The sequence below is a fragment of the Mobula birostris genome, chromosome 1, assembly GCF_030028105.1.
Source record: "Mobula birostris isolate sMobBir1 chromosome 1, sMobBir1.hap1, whole genome shotgun sequence".
Taxonomy (NCBI): Eukaryota; Metazoa; Chordata; class Chondrichthyes; order Myliobatiformes; family Myliobatidae; genus Mobula; species Mobula birostris.
The window spans coordinates 227,107,671-227,130,028 of NC_092370.1; the positions used below are offsets into that span (position 1 = coordinate 227,107,671).

At 46.5% G+C, this 22,358-nt stretch overlaps 1 protein-coding gene across 1 annotated transcript in view; it reads left to right on the plus strand.

Annotated features, from left to right (window-relative positions):
• The window catches only part of nrde2 (NRDE-2, necessary for RNA interference, domain containing), a 79,736-nt gene extending 58,064 nt beyond the window's left edge, over positions 1-21,672 (plus strand). Inside the window, exons 8-14 of the mRNA XM_072272918.1 lie at positions 2,822-2,945; positions 5,137-5,309; positions 10,179-10,565; positions 13,644-14,563; positions 16,099-16,237; positions 16,814-16,885; positions 21,135-21,672. Coding sequence (XP_072129019.1) covers positions 2,822-2,945; positions 5,137-5,309; positions 10,179-10,565; positions 13,644-14,563; positions 16,099-16,237; positions 16,814-16,885; positions 21,135-21,260 — 1,941 coding nt within the window. The 3' untranslated portion in view covers positions 21,261-21,672. The remainder of the gene's footprint in view (positions 1-2,821; positions 2,946-5,136; positions 5,310-10,178; positions 10,566-13,643; positions 14,564-16,098; positions 16,238-16,813; positions 16,886-21,134) is intronic.
• The last annotated feature ends 686 nt before the right edge of the window (positions 21,673-22,358 follow it).

The following is a 22,358-nucleotide window of genomic DNA, read 5'->3' on the forward strand; positions in this document are numbered from 1 at the left end:
ACTTCACAGAGCAGCGAGTTGAAAATCAGCCCGCACTTCACCTCCGGTCCCAACACTCTGATCTTTTCAATCTGGCCTGGTACTTAAATCAGCCAAACAGTGCATTGTCCCTTGCACTTGGACTTGGGCCCTGACACTTCAATATGCTCTCGGGCCTGGGATCTGCCACCTTGATTCGGCCTGTACCCGACCTTTCCAATTTGGCCTGGGGCTTAAACCGGTCTAACCTCGGCTTGTTCCTTGCTCACAGGCCCCGGCTCTGCTGCTTCAACTCTGCCTCACCTTGGTTCTGTCGTTTCAGATTCCCTCCAAGTCTGCTCCGGGACACAAGCGCTGTCTTGTTCAGTTACTCAGTCAGGTGGTAGTGTCTGACACTGACCAGTATAGAGGAAAGCCCACTGAGCCCCATTCCATGTTTGGTCACGCCCTTCATAATGTGACGCATTTATTTATTTCCTGGTTGGCTGCAATGGCATGGTGATCTTAGTTCCCCATGTGCCAGGCCTTTAGTCAGGAGACTGTAGAGCAGTTGCTAATTTGCCTGGTTGCTTAATTTAAGAATTGAAATCAGATTTATTATCATTGATACTTGTTGTGAAATTTGTTGTTTTGAGGGAACAGGACTGTACAATACATTAAAAATACTATAAGTTACAATAAGAAATATATTAAAAAGTAGTGCAAAAAGAGAGCTAAGTAGTTTTCATGGGTTCACGGATCGTACAGAAATCTGTTGGCAGAGATAGGAAGAAGCTATTCCTGAAACATTGTACTTCCTCCCTGAAGGTAGTGATGAGAAGAGGTCATGTCCTGGATGCTGAAGGCCCTTTGTGATGGACACTACCTTCCTTTGAAGATGTCCTCGATGGCAGGGTGGCAGGTGCCCATGATGAGCTAGCTGTGTTTACAACCTCCTGATGCCGTGCTAGACAGTGATGCAACCAGTCAGAATGCTGTCCACAGCACATCTGTAGAAATTTGCTAGAGTCTTTGGTGACATACCATCTTGTGACTGCATCAACATGTTGGGCGCAGGATAGATCTTCAGAGATGTTGATACTCAGGAAGCTGAAGATACTCACCTTTTCCACTATAGACTCCTCGATGAAGACTGATGTGTATTCTCCCAACTTCCCCTTCCTGAAGTCCACATTCAATTGCTTGGTTTCACTGATGTTGAGTGCAAGCTTGTTGCTGCGATACTACTCTACCAGCCAGTCTATCTCATTCCAATACACCTCCTCATCACCACCTGTGATTTTGCTAACATTTGTCCCATCAAGTCTGATTGACTTTCCCTCTCAACTCAATTTTCTGCCTTAACTTTTGATCACCTTACTCATCAATAGCCTCTCAACCTCCATTGTAAATATACCCAATGACTTGGCCTCCACAGCCAACTGTGGCAGTGAATTGCAGATTCACCACCCTCTGGCTAAAGAAAATCCTCCTCATCTCTGTTCCCTGTTCTTTATGTCTGAGGCTATGCCCTCTGGTTCTATGCTGTCTCACTATTGGCAACATCCTCTGCACATTCACTCTATCTAGGCCTTTCAATATTTGGAAGATTTCACTGAGATCTCAAGGTCAAGAGGCCATCCCAGTTTAGTGAAAAGAAGCTTTGTAATTTAGTGCATGATTGTAATTCTCTCTGCTACAAGCTTTTGTCCAGCTGTGTTAAAGAGGATGTTAATGAGGCTGGCAGATGGTGGTCTGACAGAACTGGCGTATCTGCTGTCCGGTACGTTCACTGACATCCCTATTCTTGAGCCCTGCTCCCCTCCCTATGACTGGGCTGCACCCAGTGTTGATATAGACTGTCCAGGGAGCAGCATGGAGAACCTCATTCTGGTTTGGGGCTATGAAGGAAAATCCTGCTGGTTGTTGATCAAGGGCAGGATAAACTGCTTTCCTGATCCACATCTTTCTATGTGACCCTGATCTTTAAAACGTCATCCCTCAGCTTCTTTTGCTCAGAAATAAAAAGACCTTGTAGAGTTGTGTAAGTCATAAGGGATATATAGTGAGAGGCCACTTTGATAGGTACAGGACTGGAACCTGGTGTTGTCTCCTGCTGCTGTAGCCCATCCACTTCAAGGTTCGACATGTTGTGTGTTCAGAGATGCTCTTCTGCACACCACTGTTGTAAGGCATGGTTATTTGAGTTAATGTCACCTTTCTGTCAGTTTGGACCAGTCTGGCCAATCTCCTCTAACCTTTCTTGTTACCAAGGCCTTTTCACCCAAAGATCAGCTGCTCACTGAAAGTTTGCCATTCTTTATAAACTCTAGAGACTGTTGTGACTGAAGGTCTCAGACCAGCAGTTTCTGAGATACTCAAATCACCCCATCTGGCACCAACAATCATTCCATGGTCGAAGTCACTTAAATCATATTTCTTTCCCATTTCTGATGCTTGGTTTGAACAACAGCTGAACCACTTGACCATTTCTGTATGCTTTTATGTATTGAGTCTCTGCCACATGACTGGCTGTTTAGATATTTGCATTACAAGCAGGTGTACCTAACACTGAGTGTATAAAGTCAAGAGGGGCAATAATTGAGTGAATGTACACAATCTTTTCCAGGGAACGGGAGTCAAAAAAGAGAGGGCACAGGTTTAAGGTGAGAAGAGAACTATTATACTAAACTTCGATGACAAACACCAAGCTATGAACTGTAGCCAGCATTGTAACCAGAGATGAGTACGAGCTGCTGAACTGGCTGACGTCAGCAAATAACACTAGGCCCTGCACATGGCCATCCCAGGTAGTTCTGACTCTTATTAATGCTAAACATGTTGCATCTGTTTTCCCAAACAGGTGGAATTCTTTGAGCCGTTCTGGGATAGTGGTGAACCCCGATTCGGAGAAGTAGGAGGGAGAGGCTGGAGAGCGTGGATGCGGCAGCAGGAGAAGGGTGGATGGGTAATTGTCAACGAGGAAGGTGGGTCACTTTCTGCTTAAAGAAGCTTTACTTGTCACATGTACATCGAAGCCGACAGTGAAATGCATCAAATCAAATCAGTGAGGATTTTGCTGGGGGGCAGCCGGCAAGTACCACTTAGCTTCCTGTGCTAACGTAGCATGCCTTCGACTTTAACCGGTACATCTTTGGAATGTGTGAGGAAACTGGAGCACCCGGAGGAAACTCGCTTGGCCGTGGGGTAGAACATACAGAATTGAACCCGATTGGTGATGGCTGCCGCTGTAAAGCGACTGAGCTGAACCGCCATGCTACCATGCTATCCAGATACGTTTCGGTGACTGTCCAAGGATATTGTCCTGCTGGGCTTTGCTGTCCTAGGTCTGTGGCATTGAGCCCCTCCTCTGAGGCAGACCTTCCCTCTTCGTGTCTGATTTTGTAGCAGTGACTGCACAATATATACAAAGACAGACAAACAACCAATGTGCAAAAGAAGACAAACTGTGCAAATTTAAACAAAAATAAATAAATAATACTGAAAACATGAGTCGTAACGTCCTTGTAAGTGAATCCGTAGGTTATGTAATCAGTTCAGAGTTCAGGTGAGTGAAGCTACCCACAATGGTCAAGGAGCCTGATGGTTGAAGGGTTATAACTGTTCCTGAACCTGACGGCATGGGATCTAAGGCTCCTGTACCTACTTCCCAGAGGCAGCATGTCCTAGGTGATCCACCACCTCTCTCCTTTCCTGATGCCGCAGTTCAGTCCATCTGGTAGATTAAGAACCCCTCAGGCTAGAGTGCCGTGTCTGGGGTGTTGATGGTGAGCCATGTGTTAGTGAAACAGAGAATGCAGCAATCATTCATTTCCCTCCAACACAGCAATTTTGCCCTTAGATCCTCTATCCTCCAGTGACTGTACATTTGCTAAGGGTATGCTAGGGAGAGCTAGTCCTATATGCTATTGCTTTGTGAAGATTTTGTAAGTTTAAGGCCGGATTGAAAATGTATTTTATTACTATACCCCTTGTTCTATTTGCTTCCTTCAACATCTTTGACCGGGTTTCCTAAATAGACATCAGTCATCCAAACCCCAATCCTAGTGATTCTGTCTAGCGTGGTTCCTGATGCTTCACCTTTTCTTAATTGCTGGAGGATGGTGATGCTGTAATGACACTGGCAGGGGTGCCAGAGGATTGGATGATGGCTAATGTTGTTCCATTGTTGGAGAAAGGCTCTAAAAATAAGCCAGGAAATTATAGGCAAGTGAGCCTGACATCAGTCGTGGATAATTTATTTGAAGGTATTTTCAGGGACAGGATACATAAGCATTTGTATTGAATTTATTGATGTTGGTTTACTATTGTCAAATGTACCAAGACACATCGAAAGGCTTGTTTTGCATACTGTCACACAGATCAAATCATTACATAGTGCATTGAGGTAGAACAAGGTAAAACAGTAAAATACAGAAGTAGTTGGATAGACAGGTCTTGATTTGGGATGGTCAACATGGCTTTGTGTATCGTAGGCTGTGTCTAGCCAATTTTGTATAGAGTTTTTCAAGGAGGTTACCAAGAAGGTTGATGAAGGAAAGGTGGTGGACGTTAGCAAAAATAATAATAGGTGGTCTTCTCTCTTGACTGGAGAACTATGACTAATGGTGTGCGCAAGGGTCACTGCTGGGTCCATTGTTTATTAACTATATTGATGATGTAGATGATAATGTGGTAAACTGGATCAGCAAATTTGCAGATGAGAGCCAAAATGGGGCTGTAGTAGGAGGTATCAAAGCCTGCAGCGTGATCTAGACTACCTGGTAAAATGGAGTGAAAAATGTCAGAGGAATTTAATGTAGAAAAGTGTGAGGTGTTGCATGTAGCAACTAGGTAAGACTTGCATAATGAATGGTAGGGCTCTGATGTGTGCCACAGAACAAAGGGACCTGTGAATGGAGATCCACAATGTTTTCATAGCAGCAGGATTGTAAAGAGAGATCTTAGAGATGTACAAAACTATGAGGGGTATAGATAGGAAGAGTGCGTGCAGGCTTTTCCCCTTCAGATTTGGTAAGACTAGAACCAGAGACCATAGCTTTAGGATGAAAGGTTTTGACAGCCATTCTAATCTGTGGTGCCACTACAAAAACTTGAGTACCCAGGCCCCGAGGTATACTGTTTCTTGTTCAAATCCTCTCCTTTTAACATGGCTAGGGGATGACGAAGAAGAGGATGAAGATGAAGAAGAAATCAAAGACAAGACCCTACCCAAGTGGCAGCTCTGGATGCAGGTAGAAAGTGCCCGGGATTCCAAGCACTGGTTGCCATGGCGAGCTAGTAAGGCAAAGGGTCAAACGGAGGATGACTGTGAGGACCCTGACAGACAGGTGAGTCAAACAGTTTGCATCCAGATCTCAATCAAAAACATTTAAAGGCAGTTTAAAAATAGGGTTAAAATTATTCCATTTACTTCAGATTTATTTATCATGTGCACATCGAAACATGCAGTGAAATGTGTCATTTTCCTTAACAACCACCACACCCAAGGATGTGGTAAACACAAGAGATTCTGCAGATACTATAAATCCGGACTAACACACACAAAATGCTGGAGGAACACAGCAGGTCAGGCAGCATCTGTGGAAAGGACTAAAGACTTCATTTTTCAGTCCTGATGAAGAGTCTTGGCCCAAAATGTCAACTCTTGATTCCACTCCATAGATGCTGCCTGAACTGCTGAGCTTCTCCATCATTTGGCTGGTGTCACACTGACAAATAGTCTGTGTTGGTTCAAACTTTGTTTTAAGCGGAGAGTATGTTTAAAATGTGTGAGCGTCATTCAAAATCAAGATCAGATTAATTATCACTAATGTATGTAGTGAAGTTTGTTGTTTTGTGGCAGCAGTACAGTGCAGGACATTAAAAAAATGACGTCACAATTTTAAAAAATCGGAATTGTTTTTAATATCACTGGCAAATGTCACGAAATTTGTTATTTTGCAACAGCGGTACATTACAATACATAGTTTTTAACTATAAATTACAATAAATATATACTTAAAGATTAAATTTAGTGCAAAAAGAGAGCAAAAAGATGAGGTAGTGTTCATGGGTTGATTGTTCATTCAGAAATCTGATAGGGGAGGGGAAGAGTCTGTTCCTGAAACATTGAGTCTGTGTCTTGAGGCTCCTGTGCCTCGTCCTTGATGCTAGTAATGAGAAGAAGGCATGTCCTGGGTGAAAGGGGTCCTTAATGATGGATGCCACCGCATTTTTAAGGTGTCCTCAATGATGGGGAGGCTAGTGCCCTTGATGGAGCTGGCTGAGTTTACAACTTACTGCCAATTTTTCCGATCCTGTGCAGTGTTCCCTCCGTACCAGGCAGTGATACAACCAGTTAGAATACTGTCTACCATGCAGCTGTAGAAATTTGCGAGTGTCTTTGGTGACATACCAAATCTCCTCAAACTCCTAATGAAATATAGCCACTGTCATGCTTTCTTTGTAACTGCATTAATATGTCAGACTCAGGATAGATCTTCAGAGATGTTGACACCCAGGAAATTGAAACTGCTGATCCCTCGTTGAGTGCAAAGTTGCTGTTGCGACACCACTCAACCAGCTGATCTATCTCGCCTCTGTATGCCTCCTTGTTCCTGTCTGAAATTCTCCCAACAGTTGTGTGTCGGCAAATTTATAGATGACGTTTGAGCTGTGCCTTGCTAGACAGTTGTGGGTGTAGAGAGTATAGAGCAGTGGGCTAAGCACACGTTCTTGACAGGACGGATTCCTGTCACAGTATATGGACAGGCCGACCAGGGGGAACGCCATACTAGATCTAGTACTAGGTAATGAACCGGGTCAGGTCACAGATCTCTCAGTGGGTGAGCATCTGGGGGATAGTGACCACTGCTCCCTGGCCTTTAGCATTATCATGGAAAAGGATAGAATCAGAGAGGACAGGAAAATTTTTAATTGGGGAAGGGCAAATTATGAGGCTACAAGGCTAGAACTTGTGCGTGTGAATTGGGATGATGTTTTTGCAGGGAAATGTACTATGGACATGTGGTCGATGTTTAGAGATCTCTTGCGGGATGTAAGGGATAAATTTGTCCCGGCGAGGAAGATAAAGAATGGTAGGGTGAAGGAACCATGGGTGACAAGTGAGGTGGAAAATCTAGTCAGGTGGAAGAAGGCAGCATACATGAGGTTTAGGAAGCAAGGATCAGATGGGTCTATTGAGGAATATAGGGAAGCAAGAAAGGAGCTTAAGAAGGGGCTGAGAAGAACAGGAAGGGGGCATGAGAAGGCCTTGGCGAGTAGGGTAAAGGAAAACCCCAAGGCATTCTTCAATTATGTGAAGGAAAAAAGGATGACAGGAGTGAAGGTAGGACCGATTAGAGATAAAGGTGGGAAGATGTGCCTGGAGGCTGTGGAAGTGAGCGAGGTCCTCAATGAATACTTCTCTTCGGTATTCACCAATGAGAGGGAACTTGATGATGTTGAGGACAATATGAGTGAGGTTGATGTTCTGGAGCATGTTGATATTAAGGGAGAGGAGGTGTTGGAGTTGTTAAAATACATCAGGACAAATAAGTCCCCGGGGCCTGACGGAATATTCCCCAGGCTGCTCCACGAGGCGAGGGAGGAGATTGCTGAGCCTCTGGTTAGGATCTTTATGTCCTCGTTGTCCACGGGAATGGTACCGGAGGATTGGAGGGAGGCAAATGTTGCCCCCTTGTGCAAAAAAGGTGGTAGGGATAATCCGGGTAATTATACACCAGTGAGTCTTACGCCTGTGGTGGGAAAGCTGTTGGAAAAGATTCTTAGGGATAGGATCTATAAGCATTTAGAGAATCATGGTCTGATCAGGGACAGTCAGCATGGCTTTGTGAAGGGCAGATCGTGTCTAACAAGCCTGATGGAGTTCTTTGAGGAGGTGACCAGGCATATAGATAAGGGTAGTGCAATGGATGTGATCTATATGGATTTTAGTAAGGTATTTGACAATGTTCCACATGGTAGGCTTATTCAGAAAGTCAGAAGGCATGGGATCCAGGGAAGTTTGGCCAGGTGGATTCAGAATTGGCTTGCCTGCAGAAGGCAGAGGGTGGTGGTGGAGGGAGTACATTCAGATTGGAGGATTGTGACTAGTGGTGTCCCACAAGGATCTGTTCTGGGACCTCTACTTTTTGTGATTTTTATAAACAACCTGGATGTGGGGGTAGAAGGCTGGGTTGGCAAGTTTGCAGACGACACAAAGCTTGGTGGTGTTGTAGGTAGTGTAGAGGATTGTCAAAGATTGCAGAGAGACGTTGATAGGATGCAGAAGTGGGCTGAGAAGTGGCAGATGGAGTTCAACCCGGAGAAGTGTGCGGTGGTACACTTTGAAAGGACAAACTCCAAGCAGAGTACAAAGTAAATGGCAGGATACTTGGTAGTGTGGAGGAGCAGAGGGATCTCAGGGTACATGTCCACAGATCCCTGAAAGTTGCCTCACAGGTGGATAGGGTAGTTAAGAAAGCTTATGGGGTGTTAGCTTTCATAAGTCGAGGGATAGAGCTTAAGAGTCGCGATGTAATGATGCAGCTCTATAAAACTCTGGTTAGGCCACACTTGGAGTACTGTGTCCAGTTCTGGTCGCCTCACTATAGGAAGGATGTGGAAGCATTGGAAAAGGTACAGAGGAGATTTACCAGGATGCTGCCTGGTTTAGAGAGTATGCATTATGATCAGAGATTAAGGGAGCTAGGGCTTTACTCTTTGGAGAGAAGGAGGATGAGAGGAGACATGATAGAGGTATACAAGATAATAAGAGGACTAGATAGAGTGGACAGCCAGTGCCTCTTCCCCAGGGCACCGCTGCTCAATACAAGAGGACATGGCTTTAAAGTAAGGGGTGGGAAGTTCAAGGGGGATATTAGAGGAAGGTTTTTTACTCAGAGAGTGGTTGGTGCGTGGAATGCACTACCTGAGTCAGTGGTGGAGGCAGATACACTAGTGAAGTTTAAGAGACTACTAGACAGGTATATGGAGGAATTTAAGGTGGGGGCTTATATGGGAGGCAGGGTTTGAGGGTTGGCACAACATTGTGGGCTGAAGGGCCTGTACTGTGCTGTACTACTCTATGTTCTATGTTCTTGAGGTGTGTCAGTGATTTTTTTAAAAAGTGCAAAAGAGGAATAGCGAGATAGTGTTCACGGACCATTCAGCTATCTGATAGTAGAGGGGAAAAGCTGTTCTCAAAACACTGAGTGCAGGTCTTCAGGCTCCAGTATAACCTTTGTGACAGCAGTGACGAGAGAAGGGCATATCCCCATGGTGAGGGTTTTTAATGATGGATGCTGGCTTCACATTTTGAATGGTGGGAAGGCTTGTGCCTGTGGTGGAGCTGGTTGAGTTTACAACTCTCTGCAGCCTCCTGCGATCCTGTGCACTGGTGCTTTCATACCAGGATCAAAGAGCATCTTTACTCGCCATATACATTGACACGTATTAGGAAATCACTTTGTTGTGTTGGTGTGACGTGGGACAAAAACGTCAACATTCAAAAATTATACCGTATAAGTAATTCTATAAAAATACAGTTGGGAGCACAGAAATGGAATAAGATGTGCACAAATAGATAAATGCCAGTATGTAAACAGCATTATAAAAAGTAGTTTAAAGTGTTTACAGTGCAGTAGCTGGGTGATAGAGAGGTGGGGACTAACTAGAATGATTGATCAGATACCCTGGGGAAGAAACTTCTAAGATGGTGTAAAGTTTTTGTTTTAATAGCCTTATAGCTCTTCGCAGAAGGGAGCTTTTGCAAAAAGCAGCTTGCAGGGTAGGTAGCATCTGCCGTAATTTTCCTGCCACTTCCTCATCCTGGACACATACAGGTCCTGCAGTGACGGTGGACTGCAGCCAATAATCTTTCCTGCTGACCTGAGAGTGGCTGTAGTTTCTGTATGCTGTGGCTGATGTGAGGATGCTCCCTATGATGGCAGTGTAGAATTGCACCAGTATGTTCCAGGAACAATGGAATTTCACCAGCTGTCACAAGAAATGCATCCTCTGCTGAGGCTTTTTATGAATGAAGGAGATATGGTTCCCCCACACGAGGTTCTGTGAAATAATGATGCCCGGGAACCTGAATGTTGACACTGTGCTAACTGTAGAGTTGCTAATGATGGTCAGAATACTCTCCACAGTACATTTGTAGAAGTTTGCTAGAGTCCGAAGTCACCAACAGTTTTCTTTTTATTTATCAGGTGCTGTTCGATGACATTGGTTCCTCGATGTTCAGGATCTCCAAGCCAGAGCTGAAATTCCAGCTCATGGCCTCCTTTTTGCAGTTCCTGGGCGTTCCGGCTGGGGGAGCTCTCCCCTGCTCCTGCCTGAACCTGGCGCTGGACGAGCCAGCCCTTTTCAGCAGCGGATCGGATGGCAAGAGGCTTCTGGACTGCTCGGATCCGCCGGCCTCTGGGGTCGGCTGTGTCGGATTTATGGCTGCCAAGCCCAGGCGGAAAAGGGCGGCTGGGCACTGCAGGGCCGGAGAGGACTTCATCCGGATTGTGTTTCAGCAAGCACTGCCTCACTTTTCCGGGCAAGAGCGGTCAGAGTTGATACGGAGCTGGCTGCTGTACGAGAAGTCCAAGGTAGGATCAGGAACATGGGAATATGTTTCCTTATCGTGTATAAGCAGGCATGTTGGCCCATCAAGTCTGTCAGGATCACAGAGCAATCCCACTTATTTAATTTTTATTTAGAGATACAGCACAATAGCAGGCTCTTCCAGCCCAATGTGACCAATTAAGTTTCTAACCCCAAACAAATCTGGAATGTGAGAGGAAACTGGAGCATCATAAAGAGAACATACACACTCCTTACAGCCAGCAGTGGAATTGAACCCGGCTCCTTGGCACTATAATAGAATTATACTAACTGCTAAACTACTACACACTATAATCAACTCCCCTTACAAACCCAGGAGTGATTCCCCACCCCTCCCACCTCTCACTAGGGGCAATTTACAGCAACCAACTGACCCGGCAATCCACGTGTTGTTGGGATGTGGAAGGAAACTAGAGCACCCGGGGGTGCTGGGAGGAACCGCCACAGGAAGAGCGTGGTGGTATGGTAGCATAGCAGTTAGTATTACAATATCACTGCGCCAGCGACCCAGGTTCAGTTCCGCAGATGTCTGTGTGGACTTTGTACGTTCCCTCTGTGACTGTGTGGGTTTCCTCTGGACGTCCCGGTTCTCTCCCACATGCCAGAAGATATAGTGGGGTCACTGGTCACATGGGTGTAATTCTGCAGTGCGAGCTGGTTGGGCCGGAAGGACCTGTTACTGTACTGAATCTCCCAGTAAGAAACGAATAGATAAAACTTCCATACAGACAGTGGGTCAGGTTTAGACCAGGGTTGCTGGCACTGTGAGGCAGTGGCTTTTCAGTGCTGAGGTTTTGGGCCTTTTCTCCCCTCCTGAAGGTGAAAGAAGCTGTTCCTGAAGACACACGCTGGATGCTCGAGGAACAGCTTCCTCCCCTGCACTGTCAGATTTTGGAACAGTCCGTGAACACTACCTCACTATTTTTGCACTACTTATTTAATTTTATATATATAATTGTAATTTATAGTATATACTGTACTGCTGCCACAAAACAACAAATTTCATGGCATACTGAATGTCAGTGACACTAAATCTGATTCTGAAGTTGCTGCATCGGCTCTCCCAACACTCCCAGAATCCCTAGCTAATAGAACAGTACAGTAACAGTAACAGCTCACGATATCTACACTGACCACAGCGCCAAATTAAACTACTAACAGTGACGTTGTGGGGATGGAACTGGACTCTCTCTCAGTGGTGTCTGAAAAGAGGATGCTGTCTAAGTTGCATGCTGTCTTGGTCAATGTCTCCCATCCACTACATAATGTACTGGGTGGGCACAGGAGTACATTCAGCCAGAGACTCATTCCACCGAGATGCAGCACAGAGCGTCATGGGAAGTCATTCCTGCCTGTGGCCATCAAACTTTACAACTCCTCCCTTGGAGGGTCAGACACCCTGAGCCAATAGGCTGGTCCTGGACATTTCATAATTTACTGGCATAATTTACATATTACTATTTAATTATTTATGGTTTTATCACTAATTATTTAAGGTGCAACTGTAACGAAAACCAATTTCCCTCGGGATCAATAAAGTATGACTAACTAACTAACTAATTCTTCCTGCCTGTACTTGATCCGTATCCCTCCCTGTGTCTAGATATTCATGTGTCTGTCTAAATGCCACTTAAACACCAATATTGTGTCTGCTTCCAGCACCCTCACAGGCAGCCACCACTCTGTGAGAGAGGTGTTGTATCACGCCTGACGTGTTAGCCGTTTCCCTTTTCCCATTTGCTACCTGACCTGCTGAGCGTCCCCTGCATTTTCTGTTCCTATTTCACCAGTCTGGCTTTCCCGATCATGTTTTTGATGGGACTTTCCTGTGCAAAGACTGGTCTTCCACTGACACACAGTTGGTGCCACATAAATCTAGAGATCCCAGGTTTGATATATCTGCATTCTCCTATCCTGTGATATTACTATCTGGGGTCCAAAGGTAAATTATCTTGTTAGTGCCTCAGACGAGATCCACTTGCCTCAGTTCTGAGAGTGCTTCTTAATGCTCACCCCAGTTTTTCATGGGATCAGAGCAGTGAGTCCATTGCAGTCATAGAGTTGTTAGGAGACAGGAAGAAGCCATTTGGCCCACTTTTCTAGCTCTCAGTAGAACAATACCATCAGAATATTTCCTCCTATCACTATCCTTCCCTAATGCCCTCCAGACCTTTTCTCTCCTAAGTGCCTATCAAATTCAGCTTTGAAGGCATTGATTCCATTTTGTCAACCTTGCAGTGAATTCAGATCCAGATCTTAATTAATGGCTTCCCTATGTATCCCCACCCCCCCCACCCTATCCATTTTAAATGGTCTAAAGACTGTGACCTCACCCCCGCCCCACCCCCAGCTTGGTGTGGCAACAGCTCTGAACACGACCATGAGAAACTGCAGAGTTGTGGACACAGCTTGGCACATCACAGGAACCAGCCCTCACTCCATGTACTCTCAGTATTTCTCACTGCCTCAGTAAAGCAGTCAGTAGAACCAAAGACTCCATTCACCCGGAACATTCCCTCTTCTCTCCCCTACCATCGGGCGGAAGATACAAAGGCCTGAAAGCACGTACCACCAGGCTTGATGTCAGCTCCTGTCCCACTGTTATCAGATGGACTCTTGGCCTCACAATCTACCCCGTTCTGATTGTGCACTTTATCGTTCACTCTCTCCGTAGCTGTTACACTTCATTCTGCATTCTGTTATTGTTTTACTGTGTACTACCCCAGTGCACTGTGCAATGATTTGATCTGTAGGAACAGCATGCAAGACAAATTTTTCACCGGATCTTGGTACATGTGACAACAGTAAACCAATACTCCTAGGTTTGAGCAACGCATACAAAATGCTAGTGGAACTCAGCAAGCCAGGCAGCATTGATGGAGGAGAATAAGGAGTAAATTTTTTTAGTCCGAGACCCTTCATCAGGACCCCGAGTTTGAAATCTCTGCAATCCCCCGTCAGTTAGTGATACCGCCTGGGATCCAGTGGGGGATGATCTTGTGCCTGGGATTTGTGTTGGTTGTGTCCAGTCTGTGAGCTAATCCATCACCCTCCCTCCCCAGGTGCTACAGAACCTGCAGCTTGGGAACAAGAGGCTGAAATCTCAGGGGAAGAGGAGCAAGAAACTGGCAAAAAGCCTTCTGAAGGAAGCAGAGAACCGGAACGATTTGGCCCTCTGGAAAGAGTATGCCCACTTGGAGTGGCTGCTGGGCAACGTGGAGGACTCGCGAAGGGTCTTTGACACCGCTCTCACGATGGCGGCTGCTCAGGGCCTGAGCAGCTCCCCTCTGTGTGACCTCTGCCTCCTCTACGCCTCGCTGGAGCTGGAGTTAATGGGGGGCCTGGAAGGACTAGCGTCATGCCGTGCGCTCTACATCCTGACTCGGTTTGCCCAGGGGAGCGGCTACTCGCCTTACTGCGGGGAGGTGCCATCAGTGAGTGTGCTGAAAGCCCGGAAGAGTTACGAACATGCTTATCAGCGCTGCTTATCCAGTGAATTTCCCCCACAGGGTGCTTGGGAAAGACCAGAGGGAGCTGCTCACCTAGTAACCCTGGTAGCTTGCTTTGCTCTCTTCCAGTACCTGACGGTGGGAATTCAGGCTGCCGACACACTGTACAGGCAGGCTTCTGAAAGGCTTGTCAGCCTCTGCTCATCGACTGAAGTGAAACTTGCCAGCGCCGGGGCTTCCGCCTCTGAACGCCTGGCCACACTGCACGTGGCGCTGCTGAGGTTCCACATGAAGGCTGGCGTCTATCCCTTGCATCCCCTTTGTGAAACGCTTGCTAGCGTTTTGCAGCAGTTTCCCAGCAACCCTGATCTCTGGAGGTTCTACGTGCAGGTGGAAAACAGGTCACACAGTGGCAGCAGAGCCCGCAAGTTCTTCGACCGCCTGACCAGGGCCACAAAAGACATTGTGTTACCCTGGTTATTCGCAATCCACGCCGAAGAGCAGAGGAAGGAACGGGTTGACACTATCCAGAGGTGAGAATAGTCCTCAACTCTCATAGAAGATGGAATATAGAATATTCAAGGTATAACATATCCTCAGTAGCCATTTTATTATGATACCCCCCCACACCTATTCATTGTCTTCTGCTCTGTAGCCCATCCACTTCAAGGTTCAATGTGTTGTGCATTCAGAGATGCTCTTCTGCACACCACTGTTGTAACGTGTGGTTATTTGAGTTACTGTCGCCTTCCTGTCAGCTTGAACCAGTCTGCCCATTCTCCCCTGACCTCTCTCATTAACAACACATTTTCACCCACAGAACTGCTGCTCTCTGAACGTTTTCTGTTCATTGCACCATTCTCTGTAAAATGTAGAGACTGTTGTGCGTGGAAATCCCAGGAGATCAGCAGTTTCTGAAATACTCAAACCACCCCATCTGGCACCACAATCAATCCATGGTCAAAGTCACTTAGATCACATTCCTTCCCCATTCTGATGTTCGGTCTGAACATCAACTGAACCTCTTGACCATGTCTGCATGCTTTTATGCATTGAGTTGCTACCACATGATTGGCTGTTTAGATATCTGTATTAATGAGCAGGTATACCTAACAAAGTGGTTGCTGAGTGTAGAACACTACAGCACAGTAAAGGCCCTTTGGCCCACAATATTGTGCTGACCTTTTAACCTCAAATATCAATGTAAGTCTTCCCCCCTTTACAGCCCTCACTTTTTAAATTTCATGCACATCCCAACTAACAGTCTCTAAAATGTCCCTCTACTGTCGTCCTTGGCAACATGTTCCATGCACCCACCACTTTGTGTGAAAAAATCTTACCTCTGATGTCACCCCCATACTTGCAGTCACCTTAAAGTTATTCCTCTTCGTATTAGCCATTGCCACCCGAGGAAAATATCTGACTCTTCACTCTGTCTATGCCTCTTATCACCTTGTACACCTCTATCAAGTCACCTCTCATCCTCCTTCAGTCCAAAGAGAAAAGCCTCACTCAACCTCTCCTCATAAGACATGATCTCCAAGTTAAGAAATGTCCTGGTAAATCTCCGTGACAATTGAAAATTACTACAGCTGTTGGGTAGGTATGTCAGATACCTGAGGGCATTAGCTTTTAGGTGAGGGGTCAAATTTAAAGGAGACATGTGGGACAAGTTTTCACACAGAGAGTGGTGGCTGCCTGGAACTGGCTGCCAGTGCTGGAGGTGGAAGAAGTGGCATTTAGAAGACTTTTAGATAGGCATATGAATATGGAGGGATATGGATCATGTGTAGGCAGAAGGGATTAATTTAATTTGGCGTCATGCCAATCACAGATATTGTGGGCCAAAGGACCTGCTCCTGTGCTGAACTGATCTATGGAGGGTGTTAGAAATACCTCAGTTCTGGACGCTTCATTACAGGAAGATGTGGAAGCTTTAGAGTGCACAGGATGCTGTCTCAATTAGAGAGCATGTCTTGAGAGGTTCCTCGTTGGATGGGAAGAACTTTGGGACAATATAAGGATGGATATGATGCTAATTTTTTTCCTCCCCTCTCCTCCTCCTCAGGGCGAATGTTGGGATCGTGCACAGCACGCTGCCGGAGACAGGCCTGGTCAATCGGATCGGAGCACTGTTTGAGCATGCGGTCCAGTCTGAGGCCGGTGTGCACTGTGTTCTGCTCTGGAGGATGTTCCTGCAGTTTACGGTAGAAGCAACCTGGGATTATCACCATCATATCACCCACATGCCACAGCCCCACCTTCCTCCCTCCTTTCCCCCCTTTATTCTCTCTCTCTTTGTTGGACTCCACCCATCTATCCTTCACTTGCCACAATCTTCCAGCTCCAGTTCCCTGGTGGGTTAGATGGGAGTAGGACTCACTTGATTGCTCCTTGAAAGAGTTTGAGAGGACACTCCTCAACCCTGTGCCCCCCCACCTTTCTGGCCTCTTCCTACCCTTCTCCTCACCTCTTCTTCCTACCCTCCTCCTTCCCTTCCCCTCGCATTCCCTCACCCTCTCACCCTTCGCCCCTCTTCCTGCCCCACCCTCCAGCCCCTGGCCTCCCCGCCCCTTTCCATTTGCCCCTCCCCGCAGCATTATTCATTCCACAGGGAGGCTTACGACACCAGTGGCCTAACTGATAACCTGTAGTCAAATGATTAGGTGCTCGGTGCTGTAACTGTGCTGTCTGTTTCAGTCCCGGTTTGCCACTGGGATGTTCCCGTCACTGCTGAGTTCCAGTACTAATGAGCCGTTTCTTTCCATCCTCCAACAATGCAGTCACAGCGAGGGAATGGGGAGAGGACGAAAGGTGTGTTCTACAGGGCACTCCAGCATTGCCCATGGGCAAAGGTAAGCCGGCAAGTGAGGCTCCCTGCTTCAACTATTAGATCAACACACACAAAATGCTGGAGGAACTCAGCAGGTCAGGCAGCATCTATGGAAAGAAATGAACTTTTGTTTTCTCGGGCCATTGGAAAGGAAGGGGCAGGAGGCAGGGGCAGGGAGAGGAGTACAAGGTGGCAGGTGTTAGGTGAAACCAGGTGAGGGGGAAGGTGGGAGGAGGGTGGACAGGTGAGGGGTAATGAAGTAAGAAGCTAGGAGGTGAGAGGTGGAAGAGGAGAAGTGCTGGAAGTGGAGGAATCTAATAGTAGAGGAGAAAGGAAAAGAGAGGGGCACCAGAGGGAGGTGATGGGCAGGTGAATGGGGTAATAGAGGAACCAAAATGGGGAATGGAAAATGAGAGCGGGGGGGTGGAGTTACTGGAAGTTGGAGAAAATGATGTTCATGCCATCAGGTTGGAGGTTACCCAGAGAGAAGTTGTTGCTCCTCTAACCTGAGTTTGGCCTCATCATGAGGAGGAGAGTAGAGGAGGCCATGTCAGAAAGTGAATGGAAAGTTGAATTGAAATGGTTGGCATCCAGGAGATCCTGCCTTTTGTGGCCAACAGACCGAAGGTGCTTGACTATAGTTTCAAATGCACTGGGCACTCTCCCCTTGGTCAGAGTCCATGGGCTTTAATCTCCAGCAACCTGGTTGCCCAGAACCATCTTCAGATTTGGACATTGTGCATTCTGTCACCTGGAGCCAGTTGGCCTGGATTGCAGCTCGCCTGGTCCTCAATTCTCATTTCACCTGCCACCTCTCTATATCACTTCCCACCTGCCAAGTGCCCCACTGATTTTTCCATGCATAACTTTAGATGAAATGTTTATTTCACGGGGGGCCGTATGAAGGTGCCTAAAGTGGGCAGCATGGTGACGCTCTGGGTCGAGCTGCTGCCTCACTGCACCGGAGACCTGTGTTCTGGCCTGACACATTCCTGACCCTGGGCAGTGTCTACAGTTTGCGCATTGTCCCTGTGACTGTGTAGTCTTCTTCTGAGTGCAGTTAGCTTCCACGTTCCAAACACTGCCGGCTGGTAGGTTCATTAGCAGAATTAGGTCCCTCAAGGGGTGGCAGTTGAGGCAGAAACATCAAAGACATTTAGATAGGCACATGGGGGATAGAAAAATGGAAGGCTATATGGAAGGGACGAGTTATATTAATCTTGGAGTAGGTTAAGAGGTCAGCACAACAAAGTGGCCAAAGGGTCTGTACTGTGCTGTAATGTTATTTGACATTGCTCCATTTCCCCTCCTTTACTCAGAACCACCTTTCCAATCAACAATCTATTGATCACTGACTTAAAAACAGCCAATGACATAGCTTGTACAGTTGTCTGTGGCAATGAATTCAACAGATTCACCGCCTTCTGGCTGAAGGAATTGACATCATCTCTGTTCTATATGGATATCCCTTTATCCCTTTAAATGGTATTGTGCCATTGGATACTAGAGTCACCACACGATTAGATTAGATTAGATTCAACTTTATTGTCATTGTGCCGAGTACAGATACAAAGCCAATGAAATGCATTTAGCATCTGACCAGAAATGCAAAGAATAGTGCTATTTACAAAATAACTGTGAATAAAAAAGTGCTACAGCACACAAGTATAAAGGTACTGAGACAGTACAATATGGGTGTAGTACTACTTAGCGCTGTGATGAGAGGTTCAGCAGGGTCACAGCCTCAGGGAAGAAGCTCTTCCTGTGCCTGCTGGTGTGGGAGCGGAGGCTCCTGTAGTGCCTACCAGATGGGAGGAGAGTGACACCCTTCACCATCTGGGACATGGCCTCTTCATGTTACTACCATCAGGTAGGAGGTACAGGAGCCTGAAAACCTATACTCAATGTTTTAAGAACAGCTTCTTCCCTCTGCTATCATATTTCCAAACAGTCCTTGTTATTCTTCTTTTGCACTATTGATTTATTTTTGTAACTTTTAATACGTTAGGACTTCATTCTATGGAGCATAGGACAATGATGAGAGATTTGATAGAGATGTACAAGATTATGTGGAGTATAGATAGGGTAAATGCAAGCAGGCTTTTCGTACTGAGTTTGGGTGGGACTAGAACTAGAGATCATAGGTTAAGAGTGAAAGGTGAATTATTCAAAGAAGAACATCTTCACTCAGAGATTGGTGAGAGTGTGGAACGAGCTGCTAATGGAAGTGGTGGATGTGGATTCAATTAGAAACATAGAACACCTACAGCACAATACAGGCCCTTTGGCCCACAAAGCTGTGCCGAACATGTCCTTACCTTAGAACAACCTAGGCTTACCCATAGCCCTCTATTTTTGTAAGCTCCATGTACCTATCCAGGAGTCTCTTAAAAGACCCTATCGTTTCTGCCTCTACCACCGCTGCTGGCAGCCCATTCCACGCACTCACCACTCTCTGTGTAAAAAACTTACCCCTGACATCTCCTCTGTACCTACTTCCAAGCACCTTAAAACTGTGCCCTCTCATGTTAGCCATTTCAGCCCTGGGAAAAAGCCTCTGACTATCCACACGATCAATGCCTCTCATCATCTTATACACCTCTATCAGGTCACCTCTCATCCTCCGTCGCTCCAAGGAGAAAAAGCCAAGTTCACGCAACCTATTCTCATAAGGCATGCTCCCCAATCCAGGCAGCATTCTTGTAAATCTCCTCTGCATCCTTTCTATGATTTCCACATCCTTCTTGTAGTGAGGCGACCTGAACTGAGCACAGTACTCCAAGAGTGGCCTGACCAGGGTCCTATATAGCTGCAATTATAATATTTAAGAGAAGTTTGGAAAGGCACATGGCTGTGAGGGGAATGGAGAGTTATGCTCCAGATGCAGTTCAATGGAACTAGGCAGAATTACAATCTGGCATGAAGTAGATGGGCCAAAGGGCCTGTTTCTGTGCTGTAGTGCTTCTTGACACTATGAATAATGAGGTAGTGTTCATGGACTATTCAGAAATCTGAAGGCAGAGAGGGGGAATCTGCTCCTGAATAGTTGTGTCTAGGTCTTCAGCCTCCTGTCCCTCATCCCCAATGGTAGCAATGAGAAGAGGGCATGTCCTGAGTGGTGAGGGTCCTTCGTGATGGATTCCACCTTCCTGAGGCAGCACCTTTTGAAGATGTCTTTGATGGTTTGGAGAGTTGTGCCCATGATAGAGCAGGCTGAGTCTAGCCTCCTTCGGTCTTGTGCATTGAAGCCTCCACACCAGAGGTGATGCAGGTGGGAGGAATGCTCTCTGTGGGACATCTCTAGAAATCTGCTGGAGTCTTTGGTGGCATATCAAATCTCCTCAAACTCGTAATTAAGGAAGGCTGCCAGCATGCCTTCCTTGTAATTGTGTCAGTGTGTTGAACCCAGAGTAGATTCTCTGAGATGTTGATGCTCAAGCTCTTCCACTGCTCACCCCTCAGTGAGGGCTGGTGTGTGTTTGACATTTTTCCAGGGCGGAAATGGCTAATACAAGGGGTGTAACTTGAAGGTGATTGGAGGAAGGTATTAGGGGGATGCCAGGGGTAAGCTTTTTACCCAGAGAGTGGTGGATGCATTGAATGCACTGCCAGGGGAGATGGTAGAGGCTCATACATTAGGGATATTTAAGAAACTCTTAGATAGACATAAGGATGATCTAAAAATGGAGGCTATATAGGAGAGAATGATTAGATTGATCTTTCAAATAGGTTAAAGGGTCAGCACAACATTGAGGGCCGAAATGCGGTTCCATTTTATGTTCTGCGTTCTCCACACTCTATTCTTTGGTCTTACTGGCGTTGTGTGCGAGGTTATTGTTGTGCCACAGAAGATGCATCAGTCCACTCCGATCTTCCGTCAGTGGGACGAGGACACCCTTTGAAAGAAAAGGGACAGAGAGGGTGGCTGCGCCCTCACAGTTCCAGTGACCCCGAGTTTGATCCTGACCTTGGGTGCTGTCTGTGTGAAGGTTGCATGTTCTCCCTGTGACTGTGTGGTGCTCCAGTTTCCTCACACATCCCCAAAGATGTGCAGATTGGTAGGTTAACTGGCCAATGTAATTTGCCTCTAGTGTGTGGGTAGGTGGTAGAATTGGGGGGGGGGGGTCGATGGGAATTGGGAAAGTTAATGGGGAATGGGATCGCTCTGAGAGCTGGCAGAGACTTGATGGGCCACATCTCCACTTCCTGTGTTGTAAGGAAATGAGGAGCCTAGAATCTTGGAATCACTAAGTACCACTCTCCTTCCTCAGGTCCTGTATCTGGACGCAGTCAGACTGTTACCAGAGCAGCTTCAAGAAATCATCGACTTGATGACCGAGAAGGAAATCCGGATCCGGGTTCCCCTAGAGGAGCTGGAAATTCTCATCGACGATTAATCAGGAACAAGCTGGATTCCTCTGACTTCCTTCACTTCCCTGTGATGCCTCCAAACACCTGGGGGGGGCAAAGTTTGAGAAATGGAGGCAGACGGTTCCTCCACTCATAGCCCCATCAGAGGGCAGTACTGCCCTGGCTGAGTGCCAAGCTGTAGCCAAGACTACTGTTAATGGCAGAGGGTTTACCCACGGAAATGTTTCTCCCTCCCAGCACTCTGAGAAATAAATGGATCATCTCCGGCGCTGGTGATGCAGGCTGAGGGAAGAATGCCAATAGCATCCCCATAAACTTTCCTGGCCTTCCCAGCTGTGCCAAGGAATCTTTAACATCCAGCCCATCATCTCATCCAAAGGGTGTGTTATCAGATTGTTCATTTGTAAGATTGTTTAATAAATATTTATTTTGCATTAACTGCTGTTATCTGCTTGTGTGTTAAGTATTAAACTTTCTCCACAAAGTGCCTGACATCACAGATAACTTGCCTGGAAGTCTGAGAGTTTGAAAAAGGAAGCCTTGTTTGCACTTACTTAACCTCTGTATGTTGTACATAGCTTGGGCTCGACTGCGATCCATGCAGTAGCGATGCCACTGTGCCAAGAACAAGCCCTTTGTCCCTTTCCTGTGAGCTCTCTGACAGCCAGTACCTTCAGCTTCCTTCCTCATCACAATCGAGTTTGATATTGCTGACGGTGTGAAATTTGTTGTTTTGCAGCAGCAGCAAGTGCAAGACAAAAACTACTGTTAAGTTACCAATAAATAAAGATGACTAACAGGGTGGTGGTCATGGGTTTATGAACCATTCAGAAACCTGACAGTGGAAGGGAAGAAGTAGTTGAGTGTGGGTCTTCACTCCAGTACCTTCTCCCTAATGGCAGTAACGAGAAGAGGGCCTGTCCCGCATGGTGAGAGTCTTTAACGTTTGATTCTGCCTCCCTGAGGCACGGCTTCTTGAAGGTCTCCTCGACAGTGGGGAGGGAAGAGTCCACGATGGAGCTGGCCGAGTCTACAACCTTCTGTGGCTTTTTGCGAACCTCCATACCAGGTGCTGACACAACCAGTCAGATTCAAGATTGGTTTAAAGTCATTTCCAGTGCACA